Below are 25,001 nucleotides of genomic sequence, written 5' to 3'. Positions count from 1 at the left end.
GAGTACCTGAGCTAAGTATTCCAGACCAGGAGGGCAGCTGGACATAGGAGTTGGCCCTGGCATCCACATTACTGGAGCAGACTGATTCCTCATAGGATATTTGCCAGGCTGGTACTGGATAGGACGGGTACCACCAATGGGGTGGTACAAGGGGATGGCACCAGGATGCTGTGGAACGTTATATCCCATGGGTAAGCCTGAAGGTGGAGGGAGAGCTGGTCCAGCAGGGCCTGTGTTTTCAAACAGATGAAAGTATTGTGCTTATCACTTTAGTGTATTGAAAGTTATATGATTTTTACATTTGAAAATAACTGTGCAACATGTTCTTAAAGAAAACAAGTCCTCTGTTCTTCAAGTGTATACCTATATATTAACAATGTACTGAAAGCATTATTCACATATTAGTTCATTATATCATCTTAAAACTTGTGACATAATTATGCCCATTTCACGGATATAGAAATGAAGTTTGGCACACTGAGAAACAAGGTAGCCTCTCACTTACTGATCATGAACACACTTCATTGGTTTTAAAGGGGGCCAGTACAACCTCTAGCATGCAATTATCATTGTCATTTTTTACTAGTTATTGCAAAGAAGTCCTTACCATCTATACTGGGTTACCTTTGTTCAGAGATCTCTCTTTGACCTTTCATCTAGACCTCAGAGTGTTTATCAACACTTATATTTCTCAGAGTCAACTTCTTAACCTCATTTCTTTTTTTTTCTTTTTTTTTTTTATTATTTTACAACACCATTCAGTTCAACATAATAGCCACAGATTCCCCTGTTCTCCCCCTCTCGCCCTCCCCTTCCCCCAGCCCACCCCTCCAGATCAAGGTCTCCCCAGAGGACCGGGGTCGACCTGGTAGACTCAGTCCAGGCAGGTCCATTCCCCCCCTCCCAGACCGAGCCAAGTGTCCCTGCATAAGTCCCAGGATTCAAACAGCCAACTCATGCAACGAGCCCAGGACCTGGCACCAATGCACAGCTGCCTCCCAAACAGATCAAGCCAAATGACTGTCTCACACATTCAGGGGACTACTGCAAGTGGAGTGGTTTCAACAACAAACATTACCTTCCCTACCTCTAAGCAGGGAGCTCCAAGATCAACTGCAAATCTAGCCTGTGCTCACCCTCTTTTTAGCCTGAGGAGGGCACACTTCAAGAATACTCAGGCTATCACTTTCTTGCCACCTCTCATAAAAACACTAACTTCACCCTAGTGGCTCCATCTCAGGATCTCTGGAAACTCCTGAAAGACTCCATCTCCCCAGCCCTTGTAACAGGGCCCCAACAGGTAAACCTGGGGTAGGAGTATACAATGTTCAGGTCATAATACTTATCCATATTTATGTCCAATTCTCCATACTCTACCACTATCCAAAATCTAATGAACACTACCTAGGCCATTATAAGTCATTCAATGCCCCGGGAACAGCATTTCCCAATGTTTTTTTAGAAGGGTATTCAGAATAATAAAATACCATACAATAACTAATGCATAACCTTATCTTCCACCAGGCCTTATTAAGTCATGTTTGCTACAGAGGAAGGATGTATGGAAAAATGAAATCAGATTTAGATTTTAAAAAGTGGCTGTTTAAATCGACTATGTTCAAACATATAAGAAAACCATTTCAGGATTGTTTCTTTAATTGTGGCCTGATGTACTTCAAAAGCGGCCTGGATTTCTCAGGAAGAGATGCCTGGCCCAGTTTCCATTTGTCAAACACTGTTTCCAAGTCAAAACAACAAAGAAAATCATCTTGATTTCTTTCCTTTTCTAAATGTACAATTCAGTGGGCTTTGCTGTTGTCATTTTTTTTTTTTTGTGCTAGCAAAGCTGAGTAACTATCCTCACTGCCTAAGTCCAGAAGAGTTATCACTCATTAGCAGTCACTTACTCCTTCCTCTCTTACCTCTTGACATCATTCTCTGTGGTTTATCTATGGTGGGCATGTCACATAGATGAAGTGTACAGTAGTTGTGTGCTAGGTTTCTCCTGATCTGTATGTTTTTAACTTTTACCCATGTTGTAGCACATGTTCAGTGTTTTCGGTACTTTATTCTTTTTTACTGCTGGGTGGTATTCTACAATATGGAATATATCACACTATTTGTGTTCTTTGATTCAAGAACACTCGGGCTGCTTTCATGTTGGTGATTATAATAACACTCCTGTTATCACATTCCTGTACACATTTAGTCTGAACATTTTTTTTAAAGACACAGTTTCACTTTGTAATCCTAGCTGGCCTGGAACTCTCTCTGTCGATGAGAACTACCTGCCTTGGCTTCCCTCCTGAGTGCTGAGATTAAAGACATATACACTGGTAGCTTTTCTTGGGCCAGAGATCGAATAACTTGCTGAAGGATATCAGCTAGTATGCAGCAAAAGGAGAATTTAAACATTCTGACTACATGGGCTGGAGAGATGGCTCAGTGGTTAAAGGCTAGGCTCACAATGAAACATTCTGACTACTTTGATACTCTTTTTAACCCAATATTTTAAAAGTTAGCATACAAAGTGGTTCTGCTAGGGCATTTTCACACATATGCCATTTTATTTTGTTCCTAGTCATCTTTGCCCCTCTATACTCCCCCATCCCTAGCTCTTTCCTGATGCTCCCCTCCTCTCCAAATCAGTTTCCATGCCATATGTATTCTATCACACTGCATTAGTCCTCCTCTCCATTCATCTGTTGATGGACATCTAGGCTGGTTCCATCGATGATGGTCCTCTAGGCAATTAGCCCACCTCTGTGGCATTTCGACTTAGAGTTCCTCGGGTATATTACCAGGAATGATATGGCAGTTCTGTTCACCTTTCTGAGAAAGCACCATGATGATTTCTATCATGGTTGCACAAATTTACATGTTCAGACCACCAGCAGAAATGAAGACTCCTTCTCTACATCCTTTCCAGCATTTGCTGTTATTTTCTTGTTTGATGGCTGGCTTTCTTGCTTTTTCAAAAAGTAATGGCCATTCTGACTAGGGTAAGACAGAATACCAATGAAGTTCAATTTGCATAACCCCGGAACCTAAGGATGCTGAACACTTTTTCAAATATTTTTTAGGGGTTACTCAGATGCCTAAGTGAGTAAAACAACTTGCTGTACAAGTCTGACAACTTGAGTTTAATCTACAGAACCCACAGTGAAAAAAGAGAAACATCTTCCAAAGATGGCCTTTGACCTCCACACTCACACTGACCCTTGTATGCCTGTACCCACCACCCCTTCCATAAAGAAATTTTAAAAGTGTTTTGGGATGTTTGTATTTCTTCTTCTGAACTTTGCACTCACTTATTAGGTCCATTTATGGATTAGGTTTTTGTTGTTTTTTTATTATTCTAGATATTAATGCTCTGCCTAATGTGTAGCTGGCAATATTTTCTACACTCTGTAGGGTGGCATATTCTGCTGCTTGTTACCTTTGCTGAGCAGAAGCTTTTTGATTTCATGCAATCCCCTCATCTGTCAATTCTTAGAAGTGTCTCCTGCACTTCTAAAGTGTTTTTCAGAAATGTGTTGCCTGTGCCTTTAAGTATCTTTTTTTTACAGTAGTTTCACTGAAGCCTCTGATCCATTTTGTGTGTGTGTGTGTGTGTGTGTGTGTGTGTGTGTGTGTGTGTGTGTGTGTGTAGGGTGAGAGATACAGCATCATTTATTGAAAGAGTCTGTTTCCACCACCACCCCTGCCACACATACACACACACACCCAGTGAATGATTGTGGCAATTCTGTAGTTTGGTGGCTCTATCTCTGGATTTGTCTCTAAATTCTCTGTTCTACTGGATTATGTGATGGCTAGTCATTGGTTGTCAACTTGGGAAAGGAAACTTTCCTTGAGGAATTGCCTCCACCAGACAGGCCTGTGGGCAGCTCTGTGGTCCATTTTCTTGGTTGGTAATTGATATTGATGTGGGATGTTCCAGGCCACTGTGAACAGTGCCATTCTTGGGATAGTGGACCTGGGTTCTCCTGGGCTTTATAAAAGGAATATAGCTTTGCAATCCAGAGGAAACAAGCAGTATCCCCCAATGTCTCTGCTTTAGTTTCTACCTTGCACTCCAGCCCTGGCTTCCCAACTATCATGGAATGGTGGACTGTAATCTGTAAACTGAAGTAAACCCTTTCTCTGTCCACGTTAGTTCTGGTCAGTGTTTTATCTTAGCACTAGACAGTAAATTAGCACCACCTGTGTATCTTCTTTGTGCCAGCATCACTCAATTTTTGTGACTACAGGTCTTTAATATAATTTGAGATTATGCATTTTGATATCTTCAACATTGTTTTCTCTGCTTCAGATATTTTAGGCTACTCTGACATTTTTGCTTCTGTGTGAATTTTAGGATTATTTATTTATGAAGAATACATCGAGATTTTGTTGGGGATTGTCAATCTGAAGACCATTTTCAATAATATAATCATATTCACAACATCAGCTGCCAGTTCATGGTCACTAGAGGTCTTATGTCTTCTTCCACTTCTTTCCTTCCTGTTTAACTTTTTGTAACTTTTATGATTAAGGGTCTCATTAACCTATGCAGACAAGATTGACTTTAATATAAGTACTAACTCCTTCAACCTGACCTTTATGGGAAGGAGAGGTTTTGTGAGAACACAGGCCAAAACTGTACAAATGGGGCTTAGCTCTGAAGAATTAGCGACTGTTGGTGGAGTGTTGGCAGACAATGCTAGAAATAAGGTAGGTGAGAATATGGGCAAACCTTATGCTTTTCATCCAGAACTTGAACTTTGTGCCAGCAGAATAGAGAGTGGATGCTTCCCATTTGTAACCCTTGTCATACAAAGTTAAGCAGGAAGTGCTTGTCAGAGACCAGATGTAAGGCAAGGAAGTTTAACAGTGATAAAAAGAGAGAATAAAAAGAAATCATTAAAACTGACATTTAAAAAAGTGTGTTGACTTGATAGTACACTGAATCTTTTTTTTTTTTTTTTTTTTTTTCCCCGTTTTTCGAGACAGGGTTTCTCTATGTAGCTTTGTGCCTTTCCTGGAACTCACTTGGTAGCCCAGGCTGGCCTCGAACTCACAGAGATCCGCCTGCCTCTGCCTCCCAAATGCTGGGATTAAAGGCGTGCGCCACCACCACCGCCCGGCCGATAGTACACTGATTCTTAAGGAAAGATTCTAAAATTTCTGGTTTATGCTCCTACATGCCTCCAACATGTGGAAAACAGAGTACAAATTTGGAAGTAAAATGTCAAAGCTGGTTCAATAATTATGTTTGAGAACCTGTAGCTACGCAGAGAACATGGTCTACAGCAAGTTGCAGTTGTAAATCTAAAGCGCGCATGATGATATGGGTCAGGATGGGTTTTATTAGTACTTTAAAGTACACAAAACTAGTGGGATTGTCAAGATCACTTTGAGAGAGTGAAAGGAAATGAGGCTCAAGGAAGGGGGAGTCAATGTGGGACCAGAGAGAAGGCCAAAGAACTCTGGGAAAACTAGCTTTTAAGGCTAGGGATAGAGCTCGTGATAAAGACTGACAGTTAAGTATAATTAAATGATAGAGAGTGGAATTTAAAAATGCCTTTAACTTAGAACTAAATGAGAACAAAGGTGAGTAGGTATAAAAGAAGAATGAGGGACATTTTGAGTTTGAGTTATCATGAAGAATGTACTTTAATCCCCAAAAGAACTATTGTAAGAGTACCGACCTGAACTGGAAATCAGTGATCCTTCCTCAGAGTCTCAAAACCCTCATTTAAAGAATACTGATCATTAGATTATGTAAATGAGTTAATTACTATACCTTGTACTTTTAATATAAAAGCACTTGAAATAATAAAAGTTCATGGTCAATAGCCAGAAGAAAAGTAAAATTTATGTTAAGGACTTATTCAATATGATGATTAAATTTCTGTAACTATATACTGATTAATATAAATGAGTGAGTTTTGCTATAAGGATATATTAATCCATGTTAAAAATGAAGAGGAAAAAAACGTGGTAAAATTATGTGTAAGAAACTATCATAATATACTTCCATCTGAGTTGGAAATTGCCCTTAAGGGTTTTGACTATTTCTACAGGAAAACAAACTGAAACAAAACAATCCATGTTTAACTTTGTGTAACCACAAGAGCTCACATTAATCTACAGAAAACTCTAGTAAGAAGCTGCCTACCAATAGCAGTGTGAGAAACTGCCTATGGGATTTTCATTCCTAATAACCTTTAGTATTACCATTGTTTTTTATTTCAAGAAATCATGCCATTTTTCTTCTCAAATAGGTTCCATATAACAATGTTTTATTTATTAAGTATTCTTTTAATAAACAATACTGGACAACATTATTTTTGGCTGTATAATACATTCAGAACTATAATGGAAATTACAATTTAATTTGAATTTAAATAATTTCATTAAACCAAATTTTGCAAGTATAATATTTCTGGTTTCTGTGAATTATAGGAACACAATTCATTTCATACGAACTGACACTTCCCTGAGTTGTTGGTCATGGATGTGCCAGAGGATCCCAAAACAAGATAGGCTATTGCATTGCTCTTGGTCCCACAACTGAACTTGATGGTTCAATCTTGTTGCTCAAAACACAAATCATACTCTTTGGATATAGACATAGACACAGAAATCAAGCAGGAACTGAACTAGAAGCTTCTTTCTTGATGACTGGTTTTCACACTGCCAGAAAGTGCTATACAAGCTGCCAAAGCCGTCAATCATCTTACCCAGCAATGCACCCTTGTGAGCTACAGTGTTGACTTCCCAGGAAAAACGTGACCACTGGTATAGCAGAGGCATGATTATAATGAGGGGTAAGGAGGCATGATGTAAAAAGGCATCTTGTGGACACAACACAGCTGTTGCATTCATGAACTGACTACACCTGGGGCTACCTGCTCATTAGACCTCACATCTCCCTGAGGAACAATTAGGAGTTAATGGTTGCTGGGAAAGAGGGTATCATGTTTTTGTAGTTTACACTAAAGTAAGTAACCTCCCTCCTATGTTCATGCAAGCAATGCTAATCAAACTCCAGGGCACACAAGCATGCAAACACCACAGAGAGACTGAGAGACAGTCAGAAAGAAGCACACACAGAGACAGAGAGAGAGAGAGAGAGAGAGAGAGAGAGAGAGAGAGAGAGAGAGAGAGAGAGAGAGAGAGAGAGAGAGAGAGAGAGAGAGAGAGATCCAAATTGAAGGGGACTTCCAGGGAAGAAAAAGAGTTTCAACAGAAGAGGGAGGGGTGACCGTAACACAGATGAAAACAACTGAGATTCACCATAATTCACCAGATTCGCATATGTGAAACTGTCAACCAGTTTTAAAGGATACTGTCTAGGTACTAGGCAGCAATCACTGTGACTTTTCACTGAAGTGACAATTCATTAGCAGTGTATTTGACAATGGATACATTTTCCACTTTCCTGTTTTATTTAAAGGCTGTCTCCTGGGACTGAACAGAGTCTTCATTTGCTAGGCAAGACTCCACCCATAAGCTAAATTCCTAAACCCCACCTATCTTTGATATGGAGAAAAACAAATGTTTCCCATAGTGAATGGAACCTGATTTTATCAATGTTTACTTCTTGGAAATGATGCAGTTATTTCCTAAAATGACTATATGATCTAAACTTTACTCCAGTGCCATGTGAGAACCCTCCTCCTGAGTCTCCACCAAGTCTTAAGACACAAAAATACATGCCACAGTGCCTTAGTTGGTGCTCACAGCTATGTCCTTCTACTTCTCTGTCCCCTCCTGCCATTTACCCCTTGCTCACCTCATACCAGATCTTCACAGACACTGTGTAAGACATGGGGAGTTTTTCTGCTATACATAGTTCCTTTTTTCTTTAACCATCCAATTCTTGTGTAGCAAAGCCTGCTTTATTCAGTCACAGCTCCCTTCCAGTCCCTGGTGGGGTCAGACAGCACCATCTCCTGTGTTCTTCTGTCCACTAGGAACAGAGAGAATATTATCCCTGCTTTTACAACTTCCTTCCTTACTGCTTTCCAGAGCACAGGCTGTAATCATGGGAGTATATTAAAAGTGGCACTCTCTCCACATTTAGTATTTATGTGCTGAATCGAATGTTGATTGAAGAAGTCACCTTAACTATGGTTATGGTATTCTGGAGGAGGGTTATTCTTGAACATTTACCCTACCTGGCACAAAATGAGAGCTGTAGTCAGGAGGGGCATCAGGCGCTGCAGTTGGTGATTTGAACTGGTTTTCCATTTCTCCTGTAGGCTGCTCAGGGGCTGTGGGGACCACACCTTGAGGAAGGGAGGAACATGACCCACACAGTAAGTGATAACATGATTGCAAAATGTACTTTTTTCCTCGTATAAACATCAGAAAGTACAATCATATTTCTTATGAAAAATACCTATTAATAAATTTTGTGACTTCTAGACTGAACATAGTTTTGAAAATGAGACAACATCATACTGTGCTTGTGGCTGCAGCCTAAGCTTTCCTGGTCCTGCTTCAGCTGACCGCTTGCTGGCCCCCACCTACATAGTTAATCCCATGCAAACAATTGTGATTCTTTCTCTTATTATGTGAGAAACACTGGAAATATAAAGCTGAATCTTCATAGTTTTTTGGAAATGTGTCTGAATTCAAAACACTAAATAAATAAATTCTCACCAGCTAAAAAAGCAATATAGTCGTAAACACATCAGTCAGAGTTGGTTCAGCCCACATTTGCAGTGACTCACATTCTTACCACATTTTTCCTAAAAGCCACCTGGTCACAGTGTCATGGTGGTTGCTGCAAGGGTGGTACAGAAAGCCCCTTCAGGGTGTTATACTTTGTTCTCTTGTAGAGATCAAAGGAAATCCTTACTTGACTCACTATAAGGAGGGGTCTCAATTTCATAAATAAAAGATTGAACTTTATATCGAAGGAAACAAAAGACTGTAACTGTGATGTTTCTCTTCTTATACCATTTACCTAAAAAAAAAAAGGCAGAGTCAGCATTCACTCTATCACATCCAGGCCAAAGGCCACAGCTCTTTCTGTCTGCATTTGCTCTCCTATCTTTCTTTTACTTCATTCAATTTCTTCTTAACCTTTGGAGACCTTTCAGGCCTATGTGCATACATGAGCTGCTTTTACTCTTTTTCTAACAGAGGGCTAATATGTACAAATGAACTTACATATAAATATATCTAAATGCTAACTAGTCAAATATTGTAGAATAAAATACACCCCTTCAAAGAAAACAATCATTTAATTCACACATGAAAGAAAAACAATAAAAAGTAATAATAATGGGACTGGAGTGAGGGCTCAGCAGTTGAGTGGTTATTGCTTTTGCAGAGGGCCCAGGTTCAGACCCCAGTGCCCACACTAGGCTGCTCACAACTGCCTGTAGCAGCAGCTTTATGGAGGTCAGACATATAAGGCCTCCATGAGCATCAGAACTCACATAAGCAAACCCAAACACACACACACACACACACACACACACACACACACACACACACACACGTCTTAAAATAACAAAGTAAATCTTAAGAAATTAATAAAACTGTACCTGACATTTTTATGAATTCCAGTTATACCTGAAAAATAAAATATATTAATGCATTTATGTATACAAATGTGATACATGCACATAACAACAGAGACAGGAAGTTTACAAACTCATAGAAACCAAACAACTCATTAGTGAATGAAAAATGGGTCAAGAGAGGAATCAAGAAGAAAATTAAGACTTTTTAGAATTGAATGAAAATGAAAACACAACATAGCCAAACCTATGGGAAACAATGAAGGCAGGTTGAAGAAGCAAGGTTAGAGTACTAAGTGACTACATAAAAAAGAAAGAAAGAAAGAAAGAGAGAGAGAGAGAGAGAGAGAGAGAGAGAGAGAGAGAGAGGATGAGAAAGGAGAGAGAGAAAGCAGACAGGCAGGCAGACAAGCAAGCCTGGAAAATTGCATATTAATAACTTAGTGACACACCTAAATGCTCTAGGAAAAAAAAAAAAAAAAACAAGGACTAATACCCCAAAAGAGCAGAAAGTAAGAAATAATCAAACCCAGAGCTGAAATCAAAGACTGGAAATAAACAAAGTAAAAAATACAAAGAAACAATGCAGTGAAGATTTGGATTTTTAGGAAAATCAACAAGATGCAGAAATCAGTAGCCAAATTAATTAAAAGAAAGAGAGAAGATCCAAACTAACAAAATTAGAGATGAAAAGGGGGACTATAATAGAAACAGGAAATTCAGAGAATCATAAAGACACGTTTTTAAAATCTGTATTCCTTCAAACTGGAATACCTAAATGAAATGAGTGAAGTTTTTGATATATACAACCTACCAAAGTTAAGTCAAGATGAAATAACAATATAAACAGATTGATAATCTCTAGTGAAACAAAAGCAGTAATTAAAAATCTCTTAGACAAATCCAAAACAAATAAACAAGAAAATCAAAACTAAACTGATTCACTGAAGTATTTTACCAGACTCTCAAAGAACACATTATTCCAAAAAATATAAACTGAAGGAATACTTTCTAATTATTTTTATGAAGCTACTACTATCTTGATATTAAAACACACAAAGACCTGAAAAAATAAAGAAATTAAATTATAGACTAATATTCTTTATAAATACAGATGTAAAAATTCTCAGTAAAATATTTGCAAACAGAATTTAAGAATAAATCATCAAGATTATTCACCATGTGTAGCATGAATCTTAAAAGGTCTTATTAATAAAAATCAAACCTGGAGCCAGGTATTGGGGTTAAAGCTGGAAGATCAGAGAAGCAGAACAAGCCACAGCCTGTTGCTGGAGAGCTTCTCTCCAGGTTCCCCAAGCCCCGCAGTCCCACAATCCACTTATAAAATAATCACTCAGACGCTTATATCACTTATAAACTGTATGGCCGTGGCAGGCTTCTTGTTAACTGTTCTTTTATCTTATATTAACCCATTTCTATAAATCTATACCTTGCCACGTGGCTGGTGGCTTACCAGCATCTTCACATGCTGCTTGTCCTGGCGGTGGCTGCAGTGTCTCTCCCCTCAGCCTTCCACTTTCCCGAATTCTCCTCTCTCCTTGTCCCACCTACTTCCTGCCTGGCAACCTACTTCCTGCCTGGTCACTGGCCATCAGTGTTTTATTTATATAGAACAATATCCACAGCAACAGCCACCTTACCTCACCAATTCCTCAGCTGATCCTGTTTCCTCAGACTGGAAGCCTCTGAGTCTTCATCCCAATGAATCTCAGCTAAACTGCTGCTGCTCAAAAGCCTAAAAGCTTAACAGACTCTAGTTCCTGGTCCTCGTGCCTTATATACCTTTCTGCTTCCTGTCATCACTCCCTGGGATTAAAGGTGTGTGTCACCATTTTCTATATCTAGTGGCTGTTCTGTTCCCTGACCCCAGATAAGTTTATTAGGATGCACAATATATTGGGGAACACAATATCACCACATATCCCAAGTTGGCTTGAGTCCAGAGATACAGGGTGGTTCAACACATGTAAATCAATAAATGTAATCCACCATATAAACAGACTAAAATATAAAAAAAATACACATGGTCATCTCATAAGATGCAGAAAAGTTTTTTGACAAAATTCAATGTCCCTTCATGATAAAAACTTCTGAAAATACTGATTGATTGGTTTCCATAAGCCCCTATTCTGATTGGTTGGTTCCATAAGCATTTACTCTCATTGGTTGGGTTCCATAAGTCCACACTCTCTTATTGGTTGTTTTACATATACCCCTACTCTGCTTGATCATGGTGATGTTGATAGTGATCTAGAATAATATCAATTCAGAGCCAGTGTGTAGTAATTTTTGAATGGCATGGTTATTTACTTTCCTTTAGTATATAGCTATTCTGAAATAAAAGTTACTTTTAAAAGATTCTTTGAAGAAAGGGATAAAACAAATAACAGTACAAATTTTAGTATTATTCTTATAGGGTTCTTCCTCAGGAAGAATTGGCTTCCTCTTCCATCAAGGAAGTCTGGGTCTACAAGCTGACTGTACCAACTAGTTTTACATCAAACTGACACAAGCTAGAGTCATTTGGGAAGAGGGAACCTCAACTGAGAAAATGGCTTCACCTAGATTGGCCTATGGTGTATTTTGATTAATAATTAACAGGAAAGAGCCCAGATCACTGTAGGTGGTGCCACCCGCAGCCAAGAAGCAAACAGGCTGAGCAAACCCTGGGAGCAAGTCAATAAGTAGCCCTCCCTCATGGTCTCTCATGGTCTCCCTCACGGTTCCTGCCTCCAGGTTTTGTCCATGACTTCTCTCAGCCATGGGCTGTGATGTGATACTATACAATGAAATATACCCCTTTCCCATCCCAGAGCCATAAAACTTTAGAAATAAACTAATCCTAATAAGATAAAGCAGTGTGTGCACACTTATCAACCCACCCACCCCCAGGCTGTAGGTATCTTTCCTTTCTTTTCCCTTTTAGCCACTAAGGCCTTTTCTCATCAACCTAGATTCTCTTTCTTTCTCATAAAGATTTACAATATCATTTTAGCCAAAATGTTATGTAAGCAGAAGAATTTCCAGTTGGTACAAGCAAGAATTTTGTCATCTTAATCCTCCCTTAACAGTTAGTAAACTGTTTCAGCTGTTCTCTCAATCAGCAACAGTGAATCATGCCATATATCCAGATCGACTTCTGCCTTCATTGTGTCGGGAAGCTAATCCTGGAAACTGAGCCACATCTCCATGGGTTAGTACACCTAGGTCTGGAAAGTCCTGCTGAAGCCTTGGCATTTGGGGGCATATGATTCACACAAGGTATCCAGAGCTGAGTGGAGCATAACATGGAGAAAGAGAGGAGTCATGCCACAGACAAAGCCTGGTGGGGCAGGATTCGTCTCCTTGCAAAGCAACTTCTACTTCAAATGACATCTAGCAGCAACAGAATGCCTCCTATTGAACATCACACATTCTAACCTACCTACATTGTCTTCCTTTCTTTTTCAATGTAATTTATTTGTTTTTATTTTATGTGCATTGGTGTTTTGCCTGCATGTGTGTATGTGTGAGGATGTCAGAATTCCTGGAACTGAAGTTACACACTACTGTTAGCTGCCATGTGGGTGCTGGGAATTGAACATGGGTCCTCTTGAAGAGCAATTAGTGCTCTTAACCACTGAGCCATCTCTCCAGCCTCTATCTTTCTCACACATAATTTTTGTCAAACTATTGTGTAAGCAAGATAATTTCCTGTTGTAAGATATTCCTACAGTGTGAAGGTGGATTGCTGTGATCAGTGTAAGAAAAAACTGAACAACCAATAGCTAGTCAGGAGGTATTGATAAGATTTCTGCAGCAAGAAAGAAGAGCAGGAGACATGGATAGAGTTGGACATACAGAATGAAAGAAAAGTAAGAAGCCACATATAAATGTAGATTAAGAAAGCAGGTTAAAATTATTTAAATTTTAAGAGCTAGTGGGACAAGTCTAAGCTAAGGTCAACCTTTCAAAATTCATAATAAGTCTCTGTGTTGTTATTTGTGAGCTAGAGGCCCAAAGGAAAGTCTGATTACAATTTCCAGTTGGCACAAGCAAGAATTCTGTCTTAACCCTGGAATAGTCAGTGAATGGATAGAGATGTCCCTGTCACTCAGCGGTTGCCAAGCAGCCTGAGACACTGACACTGTAGCCTGCTCTTAAGTTTCACTTCTAAAAATCCTGGCATAATGTGGTGTCCCATAAAATCAGAAGTTCTAGTACACACATGGAGATGAGAAACTTCAGTCACAAGACCCAAGGTGGTCAGAAATTCACACTAACGCACTGGCTGGAATCTGTGTTGATCTCTGGGAAGGAGGTTTTTACGTGGTGAGAATCTCCAGGCAGAGGATTAGAAACTGGAATATGTGTTCTAAAACCCTGGCATTTGCCTGTCTCTGACGCCTTCATTCCCAAGGGAACACAAAGGAATGAAGTCATATGTGGAGAAACAGTTCCTCCTGCTTCTCAGCAGGGCAGGAAAACAGTTCAGTCAGCAAAGACCTATACCAAGTACTCAGCCTCCTGTCCAGTGAATCTAATGTGTAATTTCTGAGAGCCGATACTCTTTTTATATCTTATTCTTAACTTAAAGACGCCTGGAGCTGAAAAGAAGACTGGGAAGTCACCCAGTAGTGTGTGCCAGCACATGACTGCCAGCACACACCCAGGTCTATCTAAAATGGAGGTGACCATGATGACCAGCCTCCTTTTCAGGTTATCCTGTATATCACAGAAAGAGTGACATTTGGATCAACTGCAAAGAACTGCTGTAAAAATGGATATCTGTATTATTATTACTGATTCACTAGTAAATTGTACATGGGTATCAACACTGTTTAAAATGCTCTGTCACTCAGTTGCTCAGCATGTACCGCTAAACAACTGCCAGTCTACGCTGGGTTTGGGGCAGAGACTTCCCTCTCCCAGAGACTGAGGTTCTAGCAGAAACATACGAAACAAAACAAACAACAAAAACACATTTCCTAGGCAAACAAGTAACAAATGTTGTCTAACAGAATTTGTTTACCAAGCAGTATATTTTACAAAGCACAAAAAGTTAGCTACAAATCAAGAGGACTCTGAGATTCCCTCTTATCCCTGTCAGAATGGCTAAGATAAAAAGTGACAACTCATGCTGGGGAGGATGTGGAGCAAGGGAAACACTCCTCCATTGCTGGTGGGAGTGAAACCTTGTACAGCTACTTTGGAAATCAGTATGGCGATTTCTCAGAAAATTGGGAATCCATCTACCTCAAGACCCATCTATACCAATATTGGGTGTGTACTCAAAGGATGCTCATTCATACCACAAAGATACTTGTCCAACTATGTTCAAAGCAGCATTGTTCATAATAGCCAGAACCTGGAAACAACCAAGGAATGGATGAAGAAAATGTAATACATTTGCAAAATGGAGTATTACTCAGCTGTTAAAAACAAGGACACCAGGAAATTTGGGAGGCAAATGGATGGAACTAGAAAAAAAAAATCATCCTGTGTGAGGTAACCCCGACCTAGAAAGACAAACATGGTTTGGTATTCATAAGTGGATATTAGTTGTTAAATAAAGGATAACCATGCTACAATCCATAGACCCAGAGAGGCTAGGTAACGAGGAGGGTTCACAGAGGACACCCAGATCTTCCTGGGAAGGAAAATAGAAGGTTTCGTGAAGGCAGGTTGGGAATGGGAACATGAGCAATCAGGTTGGGGGGAGCAGAGGGGAGAGCACCGGAAGAGACTACTGGAGAGGGGGTGCACTTTGGGGTCAGGTAAAAACCTGGCACAAGAGCATCTCCCAGGAATCTACAAGGAAGACCTCAGCTTAGATTCCTAGCAATATCAGATATGTAGCCTGATCTGGACATCTCTTGTAACCAGGTTGGTACTGAACCTGATGATCACCAGAGAGGCATAATCCAGCAACTGATGGAAACAAATGCAGACCCACAGCCAAACATCAGGCAGAGTTTGGGGAATCCTGAACAAGAGGAGGAGAAGGGATTGTAGGAGCAAGAGAGGTCAAGGACACCACAAGAATACTCACAGAACCAACTAATCTGGACCCATAGGAGCTCACAGAGACTAAAGCCACAACCAGGGAGCCTGGGACTGACCCAGGCACTATGCATATATGTTACAGTTCTGTATCATGGTCCCCTTGTGGGAATCCTAACAGTGGGAACAGGGGTTGTCTCCAACTCTTTTAGTCCTGAGTCACCATATCAAGCTCATTGTACTTTCAACATCAATGTTCATGGACTAGAGAATCGACTATGTGCATATTACATTTGGTGAATATGAAAGGCTTAAATAAAATACTGTGGTTCTTTTCAAATGTTCACATTTAGCCTCATATGTCACAAGGATCCAAGACAGGTGAATATTTAATTGTTGTAATTGTTCTCAGGAAAAGCATATCCCTTAATAAAGACAACTCTGTCAGGCCTTAAATAAAGAATAATTACTAGGTCTTTAAAAAGATATACCTACTAGGTCTTAAAAAGGGGGAGTTTATTAGGTCTTGCTACTGTCTGAATCATTATTTTCCTCCACTTCCATTGAAGTGATAGCTTAAACTTTTGTTGTTATCTGTGTGATTTATATGTATGTAAAATGTAATTTAGTGCTAGATAACAACAGTGTCTTTGGTCTTGTCCTGAGTTCCAAACCCTGTCTCAGTGACAGGATTATTCTTGCTGTACATGATAAACCCATCAGATCACACCTGAGGTTATGCAGAGGGCTGACTCAAGATGTAAACTGGTCATGCCAGCAAGACACATCATATGTTTAGAGGATTAGAATGTTCCTATCTGCCTGGCCTCTAGGGAGGTAGGGGACTAGAGACTTAGTCCAACCTCATAGCCAAGTGTTTTAGCACTGATGCCTATGAACTGAAACCCCGATATAAACTGTACACTGAGGCTCAAGTCAGCTTCCCAACTAGTAAACACAGAAGCATCAGGTCAGGAAAGCAGTCACTGCAATCCCACTGGGTGAAGGGATGAATGCTTTGTTTAGGGCAACAATCCAAGCTTTACACGATATGTGTAGGGAAGGCCATGCAAGAGGTATGGTAGATGGGTGGAGGTCAGAGAACAACTTTAAAAAGTCATTGTCTTCTTCTACAGTGTGTATTCTGGGAATTGAACTCAGGTCTTCAGGTTCAGCAGAAAGCATCCCAACTCACTGAACCGTTTTGCCAGTCTTTCCCTGATGTGCATTTTTATTTGTCTAATTTTGAGTTGTATTCCTTAAAATGAAGCTTTACTCACCTGTAAGAGCCCTGTCCTGAGAGTTGTTAGAGAAAATGATCACATCTGAAGGGATAAGGGGACTCATGAGACTGTCAGAGTGGAAGGGATCTGGAAACCTCAAACTTGCGTCAAATGCCTGCTCTGAGGGAAGTCTTGTTGGCAATTATGAAACTGCAGAGTCGGTATTGAGTCTGGGTAGCTGTCAGAACTAAATTGAAATATGTACCCCAATAACTGAAAAGTTACTAGCCCACTTTAATTATAGGAATAGAATCAGTAACATGAGGAAAGAAGCTTTTAGTTCCTTTCTGGTACTCCTGGCCTCACACCATTTCAGAGTAGCCTGAAATACAGAAGGAGGCATTTGGTGGTATCAGGATATGTATGCCTTGTGTTTCTGGCTTGGGCAGGCAAGGATTACTCTAAAGAATTCCCAATCATGTTTCCCAGAGCCTAACAAAGACATAAAGAACTCAACAAAATAAAACAGTGGCCAGTGTGAGCCTGAGTGCTGGGTTGTGTTCACTCAAGAGCTAGCTGAATGTCACAGAAAATAAAGCTGGCACTGAAGTCACCCACTCAGATACTGGCCAGGGAGGAAGGCCTCAAAACAAGTGTATGAACTGCCTGGCAAAACAGTGACTGTCAGCTTTTTCCATGGAGTTTAATTAGACTTGGGTTCTCCTAAATAATACTCAAAATGTCCAGGAAACAATACAAAAATCATAGCACAAAAAGAGCCATAAAAAGGTCAACTTCTAGAAAATAATATCAAAACATGTTAATTAATGCTAAGGTGATAGCAATGTTGACTTACGTATAATATAGGTATTTAATTAATTCTTCTGGGCCAAGGGATGGCTCAGTGGGTAAAGGATCTTGCCACACAAGCATAATGACCTATGGTTGAGCTCTAGAACCCACACAAAGGTAGAAGAAGAAACTGACTCCACAAGGTTGTCCATTGATCTCCTAATGTGTGTCCTGGGCACAGAAACTCACACTTACACATTGTGTGCACGACACTGAAAGTAAATAAAACATTTAAAAATGTTCCAGAAAGTCTGGAAAGACTGAAAGTCTCAGCAAAGAAATAAAAGATATAAAAGAGTAGATACAAGTATTAGAACTGAGATAATACAAAGAAAAAGAAATCTGAACATCAGTGGATGAAATCAATAGTCAAGTGGAGATTATGTGGAAAAGCTACGAATTTAATCAGTGAAAATTGTCCAGCCAGACAGAGAAACAATAGAAAAATAGACAGATGAATTATAGAAAAACAAAGGATGTAACTCAGTAGTAGAATGAATTCTCAAGGTGCGTGAAGTCCCCAGTTTGAGCCCTGCAGTGTATCATGTCAGTTTTGCTTCTGTTTGCTTTTTAGATGTTATATTATAATATGCTTTTTATAGAAAACAGACACACAAAAACAGTTTAGATCAACTAAATAACACAGGCCTTCCTAGAAAGGCACACCACTAATGGTGACTTGGTAAGAAACAGAAAACCTAAACAGAATCACAGCGAGACAATGAGTCAGTATTGAATCTTCCCACACAGAAACTGAGAACACAGTATTTCTCTGATAAGCTACAAAATTTCCTTAGAAAGAATTAATGTCAAGCTTTTGCAAATCTCCAGGAAGTAAGAGTTAACGTATCCAATTAACTTAGTTGACTCCGAGTGACCCTAATGTAACAAGACTCAGAAACTATGAAAAGAGAGCTCTAGTAACACTGCTTAAGAACTTAGACCCCTAAAGTCAGCAAAACACTACAGAACAAACTCTAACCATATCACTATATGTACACTATAACCAAGTGGAATTTTATCTCAATAACAATACAATATTTTATTTACTTGAGTGTATATCTTACATTTTTAAAAGAATTTTTATTCGCATATATTCTTTTATAGCCAACAATATAATTTTAATATAAAAATCAACCAATGTAACCATACTACTAAAATGAAAAGCAAAACTTCATTTAATCTCAATAGACCCCAGAAAAACCTCTAAAGAATCCAATTTTCTTTTCTTTTTTCTTTTTCTTTTTGTTTAAAAATATAAAGCCAAACATTCAATAAAGAGAATGGAACTTCAGTAATCTGGCCAACAGCTCATGGAACATTCCAGAGCCAGCAACAAAAGAACCAAAAAAGACTGCTTCCTCGAAGACCAAAACTATAAGGGTGTTTAGTCTCCTCTCCATTCAGTGTTATGCTGGAAGGTCCTGCTAGGCCAATTATGTTAGAAAAAAGAAATGAGGAAAGTAGATTAAAAATAAAAATGGGTAGCAGGGTGGTGGTGGTGCACACCTTTAATCCCAGCACTTAGGAGGCAGAAGCAGGTAGATTTCTGTGTTTCAAGCCATCCTGGTCTATGTAGTGCTAGGACAACCAAAGCTACACAGAGAAACCCTGTCTCAAAACAAACAAACAAAAAAGTAAAATGTGACATTTCTACATTTCCTCTATAGAAAGGTTTCTGAGGAAGTCACTAAGAACTATTCAGAACATGAAAAAGCTGTGTAATGTGATCAGACAGAAGATCAATAAGCAATAGAAAGAGAGAGGGAGGGAAACAGGACAGAGGGACAGAGGGACAGAGGGAGAGGAAAAGAGGGGACAAAAAAGGAGGGAAGAGAAAAACTATCAAGATAATAGTGATGTAATGTTCTCTAAAATTTCTTTTTTAAACCTAAGTAATTTTCCTCTCTTTCAAATCCCAGAGATTTCCTAATGGTTTTGCTTTAAGTGGCATTCTTATTTTCTGAAGAAGAATCCAGACTGGAAGCAAGCAGCAGCACCTGTAAACTGCATGCTAGTGTAGCGTGCTGAAGCACCTCACAACAAAATACTGTAAACTAATAATCTTGCAAATGGTTTTACAGAACCATGAAATGTTTACAGTGTAATCTGTAGTATTACTATAGAGTTCGTCAAAATACAAAAAAGGAGAAGATATGTCAAAAATAAACCCTATTTCTTCTTTACATTTTCTATAATAGGTATATTATATTCTAAACTTTAAAAAAAGGAAAACAAAGCTGGCAGTGTATTCCTTCACAGTGAATGCAACATGAAACAGTCCTTAGAGTTTGCCAGACATAAATGCTGAATGCATACCTCCTCCTATAACTCTCTTCATAGACCTTAAGGCAGCTTCTCGGCATCTGTGATGTGAAGTGTTGGTCGTTTCATGGGTTTCTTTGTGATGAGAGAACTAGCAGTGGAGGGGCTGAATATTGAGTAGATTAAGAGTCACGGAAGGACCCAGTCAGCCATATTCTACAGTTCTGCAATGGAAGAGGTGCTTGTGTGTAGACACACCCATCAGAACTATATACATAATTGATATTCATAGAACCTCACTGTATAAACTCAACCCTACAAGGAATTGGAGAAGCCGTTTCTCAATGAACAAATGAAAATGTTGGGAAAAAAACCCAATAAAATTTTGGTGTGGCATTTATAACCTAAAATATTCCTTATTGTACTCACACCATGAATCCTCCCAAAGAAAAGTGTACAGTTAACTATTTCCTTCTCTTTACCAAATGTTAAGGATCTTGTGGGTTGTATGAGGGGAGGGGATACATTCCAAAATATAGGGTGTATTAAAATGGAAGCAGAGTGAGTGGCAAATCCACAGACAATGATTAAAATTAAACCTGTCAAAATTGTTTGAAAAGGTAACTTGTTCTTTTCCTTTTAGCTTTCAAAAAGGAAATGTTTTCATTATACAGTGTACAAAAGTATTATTGCTACATTTATATAGAACATTATATTAGGACTATTTATACTAGGATCATCACCAAGCCAAGTACACTGTCAGGAATGCTGCCAAGTCATAACTAGATACACAGAAAGGCATGTGGCTTACTGTAAATAGCTTGAAAATCTATGCATATTAAAGAGACTTCTTAAAGCATACATAATCTGAAAGCAAACAGTTACTCAAGCCATTATGTAAAATGAATTCACTCCCCATTTCTTATCTTTATATTGGACATTTTGCATTCCAATGGTACATATTTCTGTGTAGTTTTTGTGTATGTAATATATATCATTGTGTGTGTTGTTTATGTTTTAGTAGAGATGTGTATCTTCCATATCTTCTCTTATTAAGATGTCTATTCTCATTTAGAACTATTCTCATTTAATTACTTAATTTATTTGACTGGTTGCTTAACAGTGAAATCTTAAATTATCCCACAATTGATGCTATCATAAACAACCGTGAGACAAACTTATGTAGACAACTCTGTATATCAATGTCTTAAGTTCCAGAAATAGAGTCAGTGGGTAAAATATTTGTGCACTTTAAACACTGTTTAAATTGATAGCCACTGACTGGGTAAAATATTTGTGCACTTTAAACATTGTTAAATTGATATCTAAAAGCTTTAAACCAATTAACACACTGAACAAAAAAAATGGACAATATAGTGGTTTTTCACAGTGTTTGCTATTGTCTATCTTGCAGGAAAAGGAAACTTGTCTTGATTTCCCAGACACTGCATCTGGAGGTCATTCTCATCCCCACTGCAAGAAATGTCTCCTTTGTCATTTGCTCATTTGCTGCTCATTACTTTTCATTTCTTTGTCATTGATAGGAAGGGCATCAAAATTTTATTTTATGTTAAGACTTTTCCAAAAATTTTCATTTTTCTCATTCAATGGTTTGAGTTTTGTTTTTCAGGATAGATGTTTTCCTTCCTAAATAACAGCATATTTATGTATTTCTTCCAAAAGAATATGTGCTATTAAGGTGGGTTTTAGCACAATGCTGGTGAAATATATAAGAAATATGAACTTGCCTTTATTTTCTGCTTTAGACGACACTAATGATTAGGATACTCAGTACACAAAGGTTTTGTGCCTTTGTCCCTATACTAAATATCATAACCATCAATATTCTTGAAGGAGAACACGTGGTTTCCTAAGGAAATATCTCAAAAGGGTCTTTAAAAAAAAGAAAGTGAAAAGAAGATGAAAATCCTCAGGAAAGATAACACATTTTTCTATAGTAAATAATAGCTACTGTATCCAGAAAGGAAGTATATACATGAATTACAAACCACAGATACTCTGTAACTTTATTGCTTTTCTTACTTTAACATCATATTTTCTTTATAAACATGCATACATAAATATATAAGAGGACATGAGCATCCAAAGTAACAACAATTCATTCTGTACTCCAAGTGTCCTCAAAGGATACAGTATACATACAAGCTGTAACTGTACCTATTCACTGATGCACACTCTTTTGTTCATGTTTGTGTTTTAATTAGTACTTTGCCATTTTTCCATGTTAGAACATTCAGGCCTTCCCAAAGTCTAGTGCTCTAGACTATATATCTCCTATCTCCTGATGCACCATAAAATAAAATTTTAAAAATTAAGAAACTTTTTTTTAAATTTTGTGCTATTTTATACTAAATTAAAGTCTGTTTTTTACTGTACTTTCCAGGTTCCCTCTTGAGGGGAGTTGAGCCTCAAGAGACTTAACAAAGTGTGATGGAACTAGAAAGTTTATTAAACTTTCTTATTGCCCCTAAATCAGCTGTTTCTTGTGGGCATTTAAAGATTGTACTTACATGGCACATAATGTGACAGATTTCTGTCCTCTGATCTGGTGAAGTCATTAGCCCATACAATGTCACAGTGTGACTAATCTAGTGATAATGCCTTCGATTCTTTATTTCCCCGTGACAAGGGTCAGGAAGGTAGATGTTACGTGTTTACTTCCACAGTAGCATCTGGATCCTTGAAATACCTTGGAAATCAATCTTATGGCATAAGGTCTTCATTTGTACATCGGTTACTGGCTCCACATAAAATACTTCATACAAATAAAACCACAAGCAAACTGCGGATCTAAAGAGTATATACATTCACACAATAAATATAAAATCTAAGTCCCGAAAGGCTAATGTTGCACTCTGTAACACAACAGGAGAAACAGGCTCTATCTTGTAACACAGTCTCTGCCCATCAAACTTTGCAAAGTTATCTGAAGCTGTCAGAGGCCTGAGGAGAGACCCTTGGAGCTGCAAGGAGGGGACTGCCTGCCACTGGTGCAAAAGGGAAACTCTGGGAGAGGGTTGCTCCAGTAGGGTCTGCACCCTCTTGTCACCAGGGCCGAGTGACTCTCCCTTGGAGCCTTCACCTGGTGCCCCATTGACCTGTCAGACCCGGGGTGCAGACAGGACCCCAAAGCAGGAAACCCCGCCCACACCACCACGCTAAAGTTGCGCAACCACCTGCGACTGAACTCCAGCCTGGGACGCTGCCCCGCCTCCGCCACCGCCACCACTGCCAAGGACCCCACGCCTTCCCGCATCCCTCAAACTTCCCGGGACCCCCTCTCCCCGACGGCCCCGCTCACCGCCCGCATCTGCAGGCGCCTCCGACGCGCTCCACTATCCTGCCCCAGGAAGGAGGAAGGCACAGAGGAGGTGGGGCGATCCAGGGCGGGCACAGGGCGAGCCTCCAAGGGAGGGCTTCCTGCAGGGTGGGGCGCCGCCGTCCTGATCCCCAGCCAAGCGCGCGCGGGGCGGGGGGGTGGGGGGGGGACGACAAGGTGCAGTCGCCAACAGAGCCCTTAGGGCAGCGCTCAGAATCTCAGAATGGGCTGGCTCCTCCGCGTTGGGTCTGGCCTAGCTTCCCAGCCTCACTGTTCTGATCTGGGAGGAAGAGGGACAGCAGCCGGGAATGGGGTGCTGCGGGAGGCAAGAACAGGCCTGCTCGTGGTTTCTGACTCTAGAAAGAGGACATTGGTTAATTGGTTAATTAACGCTGTCGGGCACAAGTACTATATCAAACTAAAGTGTTTCATCCCTGAGAAGGAAAATTAAAGAAGCGGGCAAACCCAAATGTCCCTTGACCTCTCACAGAACCACAACTAGACACAAACAGATCTGAGAACTTGGCCTTGTTGTGCTTTGGGAGGAGTTTACATGGGGCAGGCACTTGGGAGTGAAGTTCTGGAATTTTCCATTTTGCTTCGCACGTGATTTGTCAGAATAGATGTAACAATTAATAATGTTCTTGTCAGTAATAACTTCCAAGAACTCAAATGAAGAAATAGTATCGTATTGAAAGCAAAAAAACGGAGACGCTTACATCAAAGTCTTAGCAAAATTTAATGTTTAGCTTTGTTTTAAATTTGTTGGAGGGACCAAGAACTTGAGCTTGTGAGTGCATATATCTACAGTGACCACATGAGAGATACTAAAATTCAAGATCAAAACATGTCTGTGAAGCATTGTTTGGGAGACAAAACGAATATATGAGAGCAACCACAGACCCCCTCACAGCCTGTGAGCGAAGGCAGAATCAACAGAAATCAGGGGGTTCTGCATTTTCAGATTGAGTGACCCTCCAACATGAACCCTTCGGTGAGGTTCGGGGGTGACAGATACACTGCTTTCTGTCTGATTCTCTGCTGCTTTCTACCTGTGTCTCTTTGAAATTTGTTTTTTGTTTGTTTGTTTTGCTGGATTTACAGTAGTCTCATAGGGAGTGGCACTATTAGGAGGTGTGGGTTTGTTGGAATAAGAGTGTCATTGTGGGGGTGGGCTTGGAGGTCTCCCTTGCACAAGCTTTGCTAAGAGTGACACTCAGACCACTTCCTGCTGCCTGCAGATCAAGATGTAGAATTCTAGATTACCTCTCCAGCACCACATCTGCCTGCACACTGCCCATTTCCCACCAGGATGATAATGGACCGAACCTATGAACTGTAATCCAGTCCCAGTTAAATGTTGTCCTTTATAAGAGTTGCCATGATCGCGGTGTCTCTTCACAGCAATAGAAACCCTAATTACGACAATTACTGTTGGAGTAGTCAGTAAAATTAAGGTTTTTATAACAGTACTTTGCATTTCTCAATCCTGTGTTTCTGTTGCAATGTTAACATGCACACAAGTTATAAAGTGTACAAACTATGAGGTTTTGGTGAGCAGTCGATCGCTTGTCTTTTGCCAAAACTTAGAGAAAAAAAATAAGATAGCATGTATAACTTCCCATGTATGTGATTTCTCCTACTTTACTGGTTTGGTTTGTTTGCTTGCTTATATCTGTGTTTTCAGGTCTCTTAAACCTGGAAATTGATTTTTTTTTGTAGGGCACATCCGTTACAGGTGAATCCATAGCTTTTGTAAAATCTGAAAATTTTTATTCTGTATATTATGTAGAC

At 39.5% G+C, this 25,001-nt stretch overlaps 1 protein-coding gene across 4 annotated transcripts in view; it reads right to left on the bottom strand.

Moving 5' to 3' along the window:
• The window catches only part of Plscr4 (phospholipid scramblase 4), a 37,329-nt gene extending 13,979 nt beyond the window's left edge, over nt 1-23,350 (bottom strand). The window contains exons 1-5 of one of the 4 annotated variants that reach the window (XM_028865987.2): nt 23,190-23,277; nt 22,399-22,678; nt 9,549-9,576; nt 8,169-8,279; nt 7-230 (exon numbers count right to left, since the gene is read on the bottom strand). In XM_028865987.2, coding sequence (XP_028721820.1) covers nt 7-230; nt 8,169-8,279; nt 9,549-9,555 — 342 coding nt within the window. In that variant the 5' untranslated portion in view covers nt 9,556-9,576; nt 22,399-22,678; nt 23,190-23,277. Of the gene's footprint in view, nt 1-6; nt 231-8,168; nt 8,280-8,734; nt 8,963-9,548; nt 9,577-11,185; nt 11,227-22,398; nt 22,679-23,189 lie in introns of those variants that run through there. The other 3 variants (XM_037207844.1, XM_028865986.2, XM_037207843.1) reach the window with 3 other exon arrangements.
• Nucleotides 23,351-25,001: the final 1,651 nt, after the last annotated feature.

This window comes from Peromyscus leucopus, chromosome 7 (genome assembly GCF_004664715.2).
Source record: "Peromyscus leucopus breed LL Stock chromosome 7, UCI_PerLeu_2.1, whole genome shotgun sequence".
Lineage (NCBI taxonomy): Eukaryota > Metazoa > Chordata > Mammalia > Rodentia > Cricetidae > Peromyscus > Peromyscus leucopus.
The sequence above is the reverse complement of the archived record's forward strand: the minus strand, read 5'-3'. Positions and strand labels throughout refer to the sequence as shown.